Consider the following 13,812-nt stretch of genomic DNA (forward strand, 5'->3'; position numbering starts at 1 on the left):
TTTTTTCTGGTTTTTATGGGGTAATGAGGTTAAATAAACTACCCAAGTTCACACAACCACTAAGTATTAAGTGTCAAAGGCCAGATTTGAATTCAGGTCCTACTTATTCCAGGGTCAGTGCTCTATCCACTGAGCCATCTAGCTGCCCCTAGTTCTAATTCCTCCTTCACAACTTCACTAATAGACATGTTAAACATAATTACACGTGTACAACCTACATAAGACTGTTCACTGCCATGGGGAGGTGGGAAGAAAGGGACAGTGGTAAAAAACTTTCAATTTCAAAACTTAGAAAACTGGAATTTCAAAACTTGCATCCTTTGCATAAGGATAACTGTAGAAACTTTGCATGTGACTGGGGGAAAAAAATCTATAGAGACTGCTTATTATCACAAAATCCCAAAGTTTTTTCTTCAATTCTTAAAAGACAGACATTATGATAGGTAAAAGAAGGCTAGTGCGAAGTGGTACAAAAGACATCATAAAGAATGCAAATGGTGGGAAAAGGTAAGTTTTCCAGTCAGGTATCAAGAATATGGGACACAACAGATAAAACAGACTAAATTCTATACTGATAACTGAGATCTTAAAAGAGGCAAAAGCATTGTTAAGGATTACACAGAATGTGGGGCGGCTAGGTGGCGCAGTGGATAGAGCACTGGTCCTGGAGTCAGGAGTACCTGAGTTCAAATACGGCCTCAGACACTTAATTACCTAGCTGTGTGGCCTTGGGCAAGCCACTTAACCCCACTGCCTTGAGAAAAACCTTAATTAAAGGGGGGGGTGATTAACACAGAATGAAAAGGGGCTGAAGAAATGGAATCCATATCAATGAAGAACAAACCCACCAATGAAATCACAAGGAAGTGTAAAGTTTTTGAAGTCACTTTGAGCTAAAAATTTTCATTTCTGTTTATCCATTTTATCAATGTTTATCAATTTTGTCCAGTACTAGTTACTGTGAAAGATCCATGGTTCCTTCAGTGCTGGTTTGCAATCTTAAACATTTCATGAATTAAAGTAGATGAAAAAAATCATCTAATAGCCAACCTAGTGATAAGCTAGATCAATCAGCTAGCTCCCCATCAAAATGAGCCTCTGGTAGAAGCAAGTCTATGATGAAGGGCACAATCCTTTGCTTTTCAATTTGAGTTAAAATTATACTTATAATAAAATTTAGTTTTAAGTCTTGACTAGAGACTAGGTCAATGAGAACAATACTTTTATGGATAAATGCTTTGAATCAAACTAAACATTTTTCCTTTTTAGAATTCTAAAAATTGTGTTTGAATCCTACTATTATTTATGCTTATATCCAATCTAATAGATTTTGCTACAGATTAAATATCCTAATGAATATGAATCCTGGCCTTAGGTTTATAATGTGGCTTTGGGCCATCACATATGTACAGAAGTAGGAAAAATATAAGAGTCTGTATTGGACATAACATTTCCACAGAACAATCAGTACAGCCTTCTAATATCACAGAAAAAAACTCATACAGAAGATGTATGACATATCAACAAAACGAAGTCCCAGACTAGAGTTTCAAAGTCAAATATACTACTGCTTTCTAGGGAAAAAAAATGAGAAATTTTCTCTTAAAAGATGCAAATGTGCCCTGAACCAATTAACTGATTAAAATATGCATATTAAATTAAAAAAGACATTTTTTTTTCCCTGATGCAGTGAGGAAGATCATATTTTGGCCCAAATTTATTTACTCACTAGTTGAAATCGGTGTCCAAAGCTCAACCATTCTTTTTCCACAAGAACTTCAAATCCTCTGATAGTTCGATAATACCCATCCAGCATAAGCATAGCCAAGGAAGTGAGTTGAGCAGTTCGGTCCCATCCATCACTACAATGCACCACTACAGAGGTTTTCCCTGACTCCACTTTATCAGCAATTCTAAGAGCCCCAGCAAGAATGAGCTAGAAGACAAGTTTAGGAAAAAATACAATAAATGAAAAAAATAAAGTTCTTCCTGGTATATGAAGAATTCTTAAGGTTAAAAGATTTGTCATTTGTAATAATGGGAGGACTATCACTTACCAAGTGGTCCCTTTTTTCCTAAGGATGTTATCTGAAGATGCTAACCATAAGAAAGCTTTTGAAAGCATTAAACATAGACATTTATTTTAAATATGGTAAAACTCATTAATTCTGGCCCTCCTAATTTGGATGAAAGACTGGAAAGGGATCTCTGTATTATATTTGAAGAAGAGGTTTGTTAAACAATAAATTGCATATAAGAATAATTAACTACTTAAAAGAACAAACTCTTAATTACCTTAAAAACTCTTTCAAAGCACCTAAATCAATAGAAATAACTAGTATATGTAAATCATTTCTATCATGCTATTCTTTCCCTTCTGGGCAACAGTGAGTCACTGAACTTCTCTGAATAGGTAAGAACTACACTCTAGGAAGATTACTTGCAGTTGAATGTAGAGTAAACTGGTGGGGAAAGACTTGAGGCAAAGACACAAAACAATAAACTATGGCAATAATCCAGGTGTGAGATGATGAAAGGATATATGAGATATGAAAATAAGACAAAACTGACAGAACCATGGCAATAGTCTAGATAAAAAGACTGAAGAGAAAACTGGAAGAAGCATGAACTTGAGGTTGCAAGCTTAGGTGATTGGGAGCAATAGGGAAGTTAGTTTGGAAGGAACATTCTGAGGATAAATACGTTTAGTTAGGAGCATGTGCTTAAAAAGTAAACTATGAAACTGAAGACCAACAGCAATTGGTCCTGAATAAGTAGATTTAAAAAATATTGGCATAGAGATAATTGAATCCATGAGATTTAATTACAAACTATAAAGAAGGACCAAGACAGCACTTTGTACAAAAAGCAGGGTTAGCAGCTATACAGATCTATCCGAGGAGACCGGAAAGGAGTGGGTAGATAAGTAGGAGGAGAAACAGGATAGAACAGTGTCATAAAAATTTAGACAGAAGGGACTATAAGGAGAAAAGGGTGATCAACAGTGTCAAAGATTGTAGAAAAGTCAAGAAGGACAAGGACTGAGAAATGACATTAGATCATTAGTAACTCCATAGACGTTTCAGTTGAAAGATGAAGTTGGAAGGCAGAAAGGAGATAGTAGAGACTGAGAGGGAAAGGAGTAGAAACAACTATAGGAGATAGTCTTAACAAAGAGTTTAGGTACAAAAGAAATATGTAGAGCAATAGCTGGATTGAAGGATCAAGTAAAAGTTTTCTGAGTGAGGACAGAGAAGCCATGGACATGTTTGTAGATAGTGGAAAGTGACCAGGAAATAAGGACAGACTAGAGAGGAGAGAGAGGATAGGATATAGGACTAACAATCTGAAGATAATGGGGTGAAATGGAATTGCTTGTGTATGTAGAGGGGTTTGACTTGGCAAGGAGGAAGGCTAATTCATTATATGAGATAGGTGAAAGCAAAACATCTAGGAGATGTCAACTGAGGAAGAAGAGTGAAAAGGAAGCTTTTGGTAAATGACTCAATTTCTTCACTGAATATGAGGTAAGATTCCCAGCTAAGAGAGTAGAGTGAGGGGAGGAAGAACCCTACAAGGGTTGATGAGGAATAAAAAGGTTTTGGGGAAAAAAGTCACTGTGGTGAGTAGTCTAGAGGTATAAAAGGATTGCCATACTGCAGGTAGGGTCCAGTTGAGATTATTCTGTAATGATCTAAATTATGTAACAAAAATGTAATGGCCACAACCATGTGAGTTTCTTCTGCTGCTTTAGAAAGTACATGAGAAGGAATAAAGGTGGGAATGATCCAGAGCTGAGGCTTTAGCAGGTCAATCTTGGTGATAAGATAATGGGTCGAGGCATTAGAGAGAAGAGAGCAGCACAATGAAAAGGGAGCCAGTGATGGAAAAGGAGACTGTGTCATTAGGAGGGAGCCAGAAATCCCTGAACCAGATGAAAGGAGTGAGAAAAACAAATGATTTAATATGAAAGTAAGTTTTTGCCTATGGAACATGAATTTCAGGGAACACAGCAGAAAGAGTGGATAGATTTGAGTGTGACACTGAGTGAGTGGGTTGAGGCAGGTAGAAAAAGGGAGGATGGAGAACAGAGTTCAGTGATGGTTCAGAATCACTGAAAAGGGGAATGTATGACCAGGTGGAAGTTGGCAAGCCCCTGCCAAACAAGTTCAGTAAAATTACTAACAAGTTCAGGATGGTGTCTTCTCAGTGTTAGGTCAGGAAAAGGGATCAAGTGAAGGGGGCTCATGAAATGAAATTTCTCTCCTATCCTTGAAGACAGGAAGAGTCCCTCAAAAGAGCAAAGAAGACCTACCTTAATATGTTCTAGCCAATGAGTAGATTCCAAGTTAGAAAGCCAATGAGTTTCCTCAATGTTTGGGTACACAATCTCTTTTAGTTTTCTTAATGATTCTCTCATGACATGAATATTGTGGATATCCAGAAAAACTAGTTCTGCATTCTGATATGCATCCTCACTCTCATAACCACCACCTTTAGCCTAGAAAGAAAAGACAACACAGGAAATCATGAATGAACATAGTCAACATTAGCATCAGTGAATAGTAATTAGTAGAGAGGACAAGGAAAAAGTTATTTATCATCAAGATGATCCAGTGAAAAAGTGTGAATGTTTCAGTCCTTTTCCTCCACTGAAAAGTCTCTGAAATATTTACTACCATTGACCATTGAAACTCTCTTTGACCTTGAAACTCTCCTTTCTTGACTTTTATACTGTTTAAGTTCTCCTTAGAGCTTACTCCAATCCAGACTAATAAATTACCACTGTCCATTCTCCTACTCAAAAAATCTTTAGTAGCTCCCAATTACTTACAGAATAAAAGGAGACTCCTTAGCCTGAAATTCAAGGTCTTCTATGATGGAGCCTCCACCTACCTTTCTAAACACCTCCAAATATTCTACTTCATAGGCATAATAAATATATATTTTTTAATCAGTTTTCAAAAAGTCCAATGACCTTTAAGAAATTTCTCTTTGACATGTTTTCCAGAACAATTTTTAGTAGCAGATATCTTACATTTTCTTCACTTTTTTTGAATGTCATTTTTCACCAATTCACTTTTGCAGTCATAAGATGTCCCTTCAAGGAATCTCTCATGAGGAACAACAGAGTAACACTTTCCAAATGAGATGATTATTTATGATGTTTTTAGTTCTGTATCACACTGTCAGTACTTGAAGCAGTTCCTTATTAATGTAAACTGATAAAAATTCCCAATAGACTATAAACTTCTTGAGGGCAGGAACAATTGCCTTTCTTTAGATTCCTAACACCTGGCACAATGACTTGTTTAACAGCAGGTCCTTGATACCTACCTGTTGAACTGAATTGAATTTGATATTCTGATCAAAAACAAAAACAAAACTTATTCATAAATTAAAATGATCAATAGGAGGTAAAGAACAAACCATGCCAGACTAGTCTAACTTCCTCTTTTGGTAGAGTTACTAGATTTGCATGAATAAGGACTTTGATTTCAATGATGTTGGGAACTCTCTGGATGAGGAGACTCCCTCAAGTAGTACCGGATATCAGAGGTTCCACTGACTTCCCAGGATCATCACACAGCAGGATGCATGGGGTCAGGTCTAGAGGCCAGGCCATCCTGACTCCAAGATATCATGCTCTGTCTCACTCTAGACTATATGGAGGAAATGCTATAGACAAGGTTTCTGATAGTCTGTCTTAAAATGTGCTTGTGGTCAAGATGGAGAGAAAGGAGACAGATGATGGTGATGAAGAACTAGTTGAAAACCCAGGCAGATCCAAAGAATTGAAAACAAGGAATACAGATGAATGTGAACCTGAAAGGTTTCTACTGGTATGCCATATGGCTCTATTCTCAATTCTGTTCTATTAAATGTTTTTATCAATAAACTGAAATGTTTCCTTTAAATTTGTGAATGATATGAAATTAGGAAGATAGCTGAATACTAAAAATAAATGCAGAAGTCAAAAAAAAATTTTGACAGATGACAAAAAGAGAAATCTAAAATGACAGGTGAAAACAGAAATAAATATTAATTTCTACATTTAGATTTTTTTAAAAAAGCTACATAAGGGAAGGTGCAGTTTCACAGAAGTTCATGTGAAAAATAAAAAGATAGATCAACTAATTCTACCTTATTCTACTTTTATTGATGAAAAGTGAGTCTATAGGATTTTATTCAATTATCCATACCTCCCTACCCCCCAAAAAATAGTAGCTTCTGGACTATAAAAATCCTTCAAGATGGAGAGGATGAAAAATTGTTTTCTCAGTGACTCCACTAGGTTACCTTTTTCTCTATCCCATTTCCCTATCCTAAAAACAATATTCATGTTGTTAACATTTCCCTATTCTAAAGATGTTTCAATATTCATGTTGATGACACTTCAAAATCTCCTTCAGTTAGGACACAACCTCTTTCTCCCTCTTTAGTCATAACTTATATCCAAAAGGTAAAAAAGAGCAATAAGAGGTAGAGAAGTCACAGAGGCAGATTTCAAATTTCAAACCAATTTCTGGTAACCTCCAAATCCCTTCTGTTCTCCATTGCCTCCTTAGTTCTGTTTCTGACTTGCAGGATTTCAAAACTATGCCTTCTCTTCAGCTAGCTCATTCTGGAACTTCCCTCAGAGCTGGAGCATCTTCACGCCAAAACAGCCTATTGTTCCTGTAGTCTGTTCCTGCAGAAGCTGCCCCCTTGCTTCCTCATTGGTGAGCTCCTTCTGAAGTCTTCATTTTGTGAAAGGACCTAAATTGGTCTTCCTTCAACCTCCTCTTGACTAACTCAGTTCCTGACTTTCTAGACTTAAAATTCATGACTTCACAATATATATTTTCCTTCTCTACAGCTTTTTAGATCTTTCTCATGCATTTGCATTTGTAGCTCTTTCTGAGTGTGATTCCCCTTGCCCCGAAATATAAACAGCTCCTTGTTTTTGTTTGGTTGTTGTTTGTTTTTTAATTTTTTAATTTGTTTTCATCCATTTGTACATGCATATTTCCAAGTTACAAAGTTTACTTCCACCCTCCCCTCCCACTCCCCTCCCCCTCAGTTGGGAACAGTCAGGTTAGCATTTTACATACATATTTTGTTAAACATTTATAAATTAGCAATTTTGGGCATGAGGAATTATAATTAAGGGAAAGAGATACATAAGAGATAATTTTTATAGTGTTCATATTTGGTAGGGGTAGTGGGTTTTTTTTCTGTGTTTTATTTTGCTTTTCTTCCTCTGGTTGGGGATAATATAGTCAATAATCTGTCAAATATGGTTGTTCAAGCTCTCTGAAATGCTGAGAGGGATTGCTTCCATCAAGGTTGTTCATCTCATAAGGTTGGTGTGTAAATTGTTTTCTTGGCTCTATTCTCTTTGCTCAGCATCAGATCCTGTAAGTCATTCCATGCTTCTCTAGAGTCCAACCATTTATGGTTTCTTATAAAACAGTAATATTCCATAGTATTCATGTACCATAACTTGTTTAGCCATTCCCCAATTGATGGGCATCCCCCTCAATTTCCAATTCTTTGTCACTTCAAAAAAGAGCTGCTATGAATATTTTGGAACATGTAGTACTTTCCCCATTTTTTACAATTTCTTCTGGATATAGTCCTAGAATTGGAATTGCTGGGTCAAAGGGTATGAACAGTTTTATTGCTCTTTGGACATAGTTCCATATTGCTCTCCAGAAAGGTTGGATCCATTCACAACTCCAGCAATACCTCAATGTCCCAATCCTCCCACACCCTCTCATCTGGGCTATAAACAGCTCCTTGTGGAAAAAAAAAAAAGACTATTTTTCTTTTTGCTTTGATTTGAATCCCCTGCCTGGCACATAATAAACACTTAAATGCTTGTTTCCTTCCCTCCTCTTCAATATCATTGGAACCTCTGGAGTTGTGATACGTTCTTCCTATCTTCCTAACACATTGCCTTTACTCTTGCTTTATGTGCTTCCACAGTAAACCTAAAAACTCTGGTCTGCCTCTTCTGTGATTTGCACATCACCACCCAGACACTAGACTCATAATCTGCTTGCCACTTCCCACCTATAGGATTCATCCTGAGCAATATTTACCATAAGGTTGCTCTGTTACTCCGCTCAGGTTGCTAAGCATTGTGGGATAAATAATGAAAATTGAGACACTCTACTGATAATATATAACTGCAGTTGGGTAAAGCAAACTTAAAATCTATACACAAAAATGTCAAAAATGAGAGGAGAAACAGGAGAGATGTGAGAGAAGAGCATGAAGGTAAAACAGAAGTGACTGCTGAACTACTGACAGTGATATCTTAAGATCATTGAATGCAAGGGAGGTGTCAGAAGATTAAAAAACTGGCACTACCATTCCTTAAGGGGGTGAATTCATTGCTCTGGTGTTCCTAATAGTCTAAGCAAAAAGAGAACTCCCAGGGCTTCACAAATGACTGGCTATAAAAATAAAAACCTTACAGAGATAAATTCAACTTCCAGAGGAGCTGAGACTGTCTAGGTCAGCATGCCTGTAAGATAGAAAGGTTGCTGTCTCTTCTGCATGAGGCTTAGAGTACTGACTGACCCTGAGAACTACCCATACTGAACCCAAAAGACGACTTCTGAGAGAGGGATTCAATCAAGTGGGAATTAAACTGTTTCCTCCTGAGAAGGGTCCATAGAGTTTCTATCACTTGCCTGGCATTTGTAGGGAATGAAGTTCCCTGATAAGTGAAAAGCTCACAGAGTTCCCAGAATGTTCCTACACCCTAACTTCTACATTTGCTCAGGGAGGAGAACTCCATTACTATTTTAGGGCTATACTGGTTGTCTGGAGCTAGCCTTTTTCCATGCTTCAGTATGGTTAAGGGGATGACAATATCATTCCACTTCTCTTTTTACCATGCCCTTGTTATTGTCAACTTCAATACTCAGAGGACTGGGAAGAGTCAACACACTTTCACTTACATTTTTTTCATTAGAGAAAATAATATATTTTATTTATTATTCCAACTACATGCATCAGTAGTTTTCAAAAATCATTTTTTCCTAGGTTTTGACTTTTACATTTTTCTCCCTTCCTCCCTTACCTCCCCTCTCCTCTGATAGAAAGTAATTTAATATAGGCTCTATATGTAAAACCATGCTAAAAAAAGATTCATATTAATCATGTTGTGAAAGAAATCAAATCTAAATGGAAAATAAATTAGAGAGAGAAAAAAATAATACCTAAGACAACTTTTAAAAACTGAAGATAGTAATAAGCATTGGTCTGCATTTAAACTCCACAATTCCTTCTCTGGGTATGCACAGTATTTTCCATCACAAGTCTTTTAGAATTTTCTTTGATTATTGTGCAGTTGAAATGAAGTCCATCATAGTTGATCACCACCCAGTGTTGTGTTCATGAAAGTTTTTCCAGGCTATTCTAAAGTCCCATCCCTCATTTTTCTTACAGAACAACAGTTTCACCTACATTCTTCAAGAAGGCCAAAATAGGATCTTGTTGTGAACTAGTGCTACTGGATTTGGGAAGTCTCACTATTTGTGTCTGAGCAACATATGGGCTTCATGAGGTGAGTAGCAATAAGATCTAACATAGCACCCCCTAAAGGGTGGGGGAAAGTCACAAATCTCACCTACTGAAGTCAAGAGTAATGGGAAACCTATTCAGGCAAGAAGATGAAGGATTCTGAAACAGAATTATGCTGTGATCCATGAGAAGGCTTTTGCCCTCACAGGTGCCCACTTCAAGTGGTTTCCCACCATCAGTCCTTACAGTAACCTTACAGTCATCACAAATCATTTTAGAGTGCACCATGTTTGGGGTAACTTCATGGATACAGGAACAGAGATGATCCTTCTTACATTTCCTCTTTTCTTTGATTTACCATACCTTTCCTCATTAAAAGAAAAGACAAACTTTACTCTTGTAAAGAACATTTAGATGTTCCCAGGCTATAGCAAGAGGAAAAATTCGACCACATGTTAAAGCAGCTGTTTCCAGTAGCCTAGACCATTTGGTAGATACAGCTAATAAATTTTTGAAGACTGAGTGAGGGTTTTAAGGGACTCCAAGCTCAATATAAGTAAACAATGTGATGGGGTATCCAAAACAGTTAATAAAAGCTTGGGCTGCATTAAGAGAGGCACAGATTCCAGGAAGAGGGAAGTAACAGTCATACTGAATTCTGCCCTCAGCTAGAACACTGAATTAAAACTGGGAACCAGTTCTTAATAAGAACACTGATAAACTGGAAATATTAGCCAGAGGGCAAACAAAATAATGAGTACATAACATGAGAATTAGTTGAAGAAAACAGGCATGTTAGCTTAGAGAAAAAAAATTAAGAGGGACACGTGATAGTTATCATCAAATACTTAAAGGGTTGTCACAAAGAGGGGTAATTTAACTTGTTATGAAGGTCCCTTAAAACAGAACCAGGATATGTATATATGTGTGTCTGTGTCTGTGTGTGTGTGTGTGTGTGTGTGTGTGTGTGTGTGTTTGTGTAGAGAGAGAGACAGAGACAGAGAGAGAGAGACAGAGACAGAGAGAGTGCACCTTCAAGGATTTGCATGAACTGATGCTGACTCAGGCGAGATGATCAAAACCAGACAAACAATGTATACCCTAACAGCAACATGGGGGTGATGATCAGCCTTGATGGACTTGCTCAGTGCAACAATCAGGGAAAATTTTGGGCTATCTGCGATGGATAATACCATCCATATCCAGAGAAAGAATTATGGAATTTGAACAAAGACCAAAGATTATTATCTTCAATTTTGAAAAAAAACAAACTGTTATCTTATGTAATTTTGCTATTTCTTATACTTTATTTTTCTTCCTTAAGAATATGATTTCTCTCTCATCACATTCATCTAAATTAATGTATACCATGGAAACAGTGTAAAGACTAACAGACTGCCTTCTGTGGGGGGTGGGGGGAGGGAAGCAAGAATAGGGGGAAAAACTGTAAAAAAAAACTGTAAAACTGTAAAACTCAAAATAAATAACATCTTTCTTTAAAAAAAAAAACAGAACCAGGAGATAGAAGTCATGGTTGCAGAGAGACCAATCTAGGTTTCATAAAAGGAAAAATTCTTATTAATTAGAACTTTCAAAAAGTAAAAAGACCTGCCTTGGAAGGTGCTAGGTGAACTTTCTCTCTTTCGGAGATTTTCTACATCAATTATATGATAGCAAGGAGAGATAGCTGCTGATATTCTTTCCAAATCTCAAATTCTGTCATTTATACAGTATCTCCATGCTGCTTGCCCTCCTAAGTATGTGTGTTAGTTTGTCAATCCATTTCCTAACACAAAAGACCCAGAAGGAACACAGAACCATTTTCCTAACAATATAGGATCCACCACACTTCATATGTGATCTACCTAACACAAAGGAGAATGGCACTGTTCCTCACCTTATACTGGACATTCTGTTTCTATTAATGCAGCCTAAAATTATGTTCAGTGGTTTTACTGCTGCATCACATTTTGAACTTATGTTGAGTCTTTACTGGCCCAGATGTCTTTCACATGAATTGCTTCTTGGTGTTTTCTATTTTGTAAGTGTAGAATCTATTTTTTAAGCACAGTTTACAACTTTGCATTCAAACTTCATGCAGTGAATACTATTAATAATCTCATTTTATAGCTGAGGAAACTTCAGCATTAAGTGAATTGCCTTAGATCAAACACATAAGGTCGGAGGCAAGATTTGAACTTGTCTTCCTGGATACACATCCACTGGTCTATCCACTGAACCAACTAACTGTTGATCTAATAACCCATTCCAAAAAAAGTAAGGATAATATATTCTTGATTACCCAACACTGGCTCTTAGTCATTGCCATTTTCCTTGTATATGCTCACAAACCATCTCTCTAAAAACATTCTAGAATTGTGCCAAGTTCATTGGTCTATAGATTGAGAAATTCACTTCCTTTCCTCTTTTGAAAGTTGACATTTTGGGGGGCCGAGCCAAGATGGCGACATGAAGGGATCGAGTCTTAGGAGCTCTCTGATAAAAACTCATAAACTAAGGACTCTAACTAAACTTTCAAGAGACAGAACCCACAAAGGGACCCAGTGAGGCAGTTCTCCTACTCAAGGTAACTTGGAAAAGAGCAGACAGGCCAGAGCCAAAGAACTTCAGCCTCCTGGAGGCAGCCCCAGGGCGCTGGGAGCCGCGGCTCACAGCAGCTGGGGGGGGGGGGGGAGTCTCCTGAGCTGCACCAGCACAAAGTGGGGGAACAGCAGGGGACCTCTGGAGAGCGAGCTCCTGGAGCCCAGCCCTCAGGGCACACAGCAAGCAGCTTGGTCTTTCAGCAGCCTAGACCTAGAAACAGAAGAAGGTGGAGTGACTAAGCAGGAGCCCCCAGGGCATGAGCCCATTGAGCTGAGAGAGGGAGTGAAGAGAGAGACTGCAGAGCTCTGTCCTCTGCCCTTGGAACAGGACTCTGGGGCTCTGACCACATTCAGATCCTGATCACAGTCTAGGCCCCCCCATAGAACAACAGGGCCCCCCCCCCACCTCGGCCCTGTGGCAGAGGGGGTCGCTTATACTCATTCACAGACCAGGAGAGAGGACAGAGCCTCACACACTGAGACCCTTGTGGGAGTATCCCAAAAGCTCAGGAAGCACCCCCAAAAGCAGGCTTAGGCTGGGAAAATGAACAAGCAAAGACACAAGAGGAAGACCATTGAGAAATATTTTGCAAATGAGCCCAAGAAGGATCAAAATAATCAGTCTGAAGATGAGGAAGCATAAGCTCCTGCATCTAAAGACTCCAAGAAAAACAGAAATTGGGCTCAGGCTATGACAGAGCTCAAAAAAGATTTTGAAAATCAAATGAGGGAGTTGGAAGAAAAACTGGGAAAAGAAAGGAGACAGATGCAGGAAAAACATGAAAATGAAGTCAGCAGCTTAGTCAAGGAAATCCAAAAAAATGCTGAAGAAAATAGCATGCTAAAAAAACAGCTTAGGTCAAATGGATAAAACAGTTCAAAAAGTTATGGAGGAGAAAAATGCTTTAAAAAGCAAAATTGGCCAGATGGAAAAAGAGATAAGGAAACTCTCCAAGGAGAACAAATCCTTCAGACAAAGAATAGAATTCAGGGAGATTGATGAATTTACCAGAAATCAGGAATCAATACTTCAAAACCAAAAAAATGAAAAATTAGAAGAAAATGTGAAATATTTCATTGAAAAAACAACTGATATGGAAAATAGACTTAGGAAAGATAATTTGAAAATTATTGGAATACCTGAAAGTCATGATCAGGAAAAGAGCCTTGACATCATTTTCAAAGAATTACTACAGGAAAATTGCCCTGATATTCTAGAAGCAGAGGGCAAAATAGAAATGGAGAGAATCTACCAATCCCCCCAAGAAAGAGATCCCAAAAAGCCAGCCCCCAGGAATATTATAGCCAAGTTCCAGAACTCCCAACTCAAAGAGAAAATATTACAAACAGCCAGAAAGACACAGTTCAAATATGGTGGAGCTGCAGTCAGGATCACACAGGACTTAGCAGCAACTACATTGGAAGCTCGTAGGGCTTGGAATACTATATACCAGAAGGCAAAAGAGCTTAGAATGCAGCCAAGAATGAACTACCCAGCAAGGCTGAATGTCCTCTTCCAGGGAAAAAGATGGACTTTCAATGAACCAGGGGAATTTCAAAGGTTCTTTTTGGAATGGCCAGAGCTGAACAGAAGGTTTGATCTTCAGATACAGGACTCAGGTGAAGCATGGAGATTGGAGGAGAGGGGGGAAATATGAAGGACTTAATGAGGATGAACTGCATGTATAGA

At 38.0% G+C, this 13,812-nt stretch overlaps 2 protein-coding genes across 19 annotated transcripts in view; one reads left to right on the forward strand and one right to left on the reverse strand.

The window, feature by feature from the left end:
• Positions 1 to 13,812, forward strand: part of CEP57 (centrosomal protein 57) — a 118,082-nt gene that overhangs the window by 79,193 nt on the left and 25,077 nt on the right. For all 16 annotated transcript variants that reach the window (XM_074216513.1, XM_074216512.1, XM_074216510.1 and 13 more), the window contains one exon: positions 9,445 to 9,562. The gene's annotated coding sequence lies outside the window, so the exon portion shown is untranslated. The remainder of the gene's footprint in view (positions 1 to 9,444; positions 9,563 to 13,812) is intronic.
• The window catches only part of MTMR2 (myotubularin related protein 2), a 98,048-nt gene that overhangs the window by 13,229 nt on the left and 71,007 nt on the right, over positions 1 to 13,812 (reverse strand). For all 3 annotated transcript variants that reach the window (XM_074216502.1, XM_074216501.1, XM_074216503.1), the window contains exons 10-11: positions 4,316 to 4,501; positions 1,730 to 1,936 (exon numbers count right to left, since the gene is read on the reverse strand). In XM_074216502.1, the coding sequence (XP_074072603.1) occupies positions 1,730 to 1,936; positions 4,316 to 4,501 (393 nt within the window). The remainder of the gene's footprint in view (positions 1 to 1,729; positions 1,937 to 4,315; positions 4,502 to 13,812) is intronic.

Source organism: Macrotis lagotis, chromosome 1 (genome assembly GCF_037893015.1).
Source record: "Macrotis lagotis isolate mMagLag1 chromosome 1, bilby.v1.9.chrom.fasta, whole genome shotgun sequence".
Taxonomy (NCBI): domain Eukaryota; kingdom Metazoa; phylum Chordata; class Mammalia; order Peramelemorphia; family Peramelidae; genus Macrotis; species Macrotis lagotis.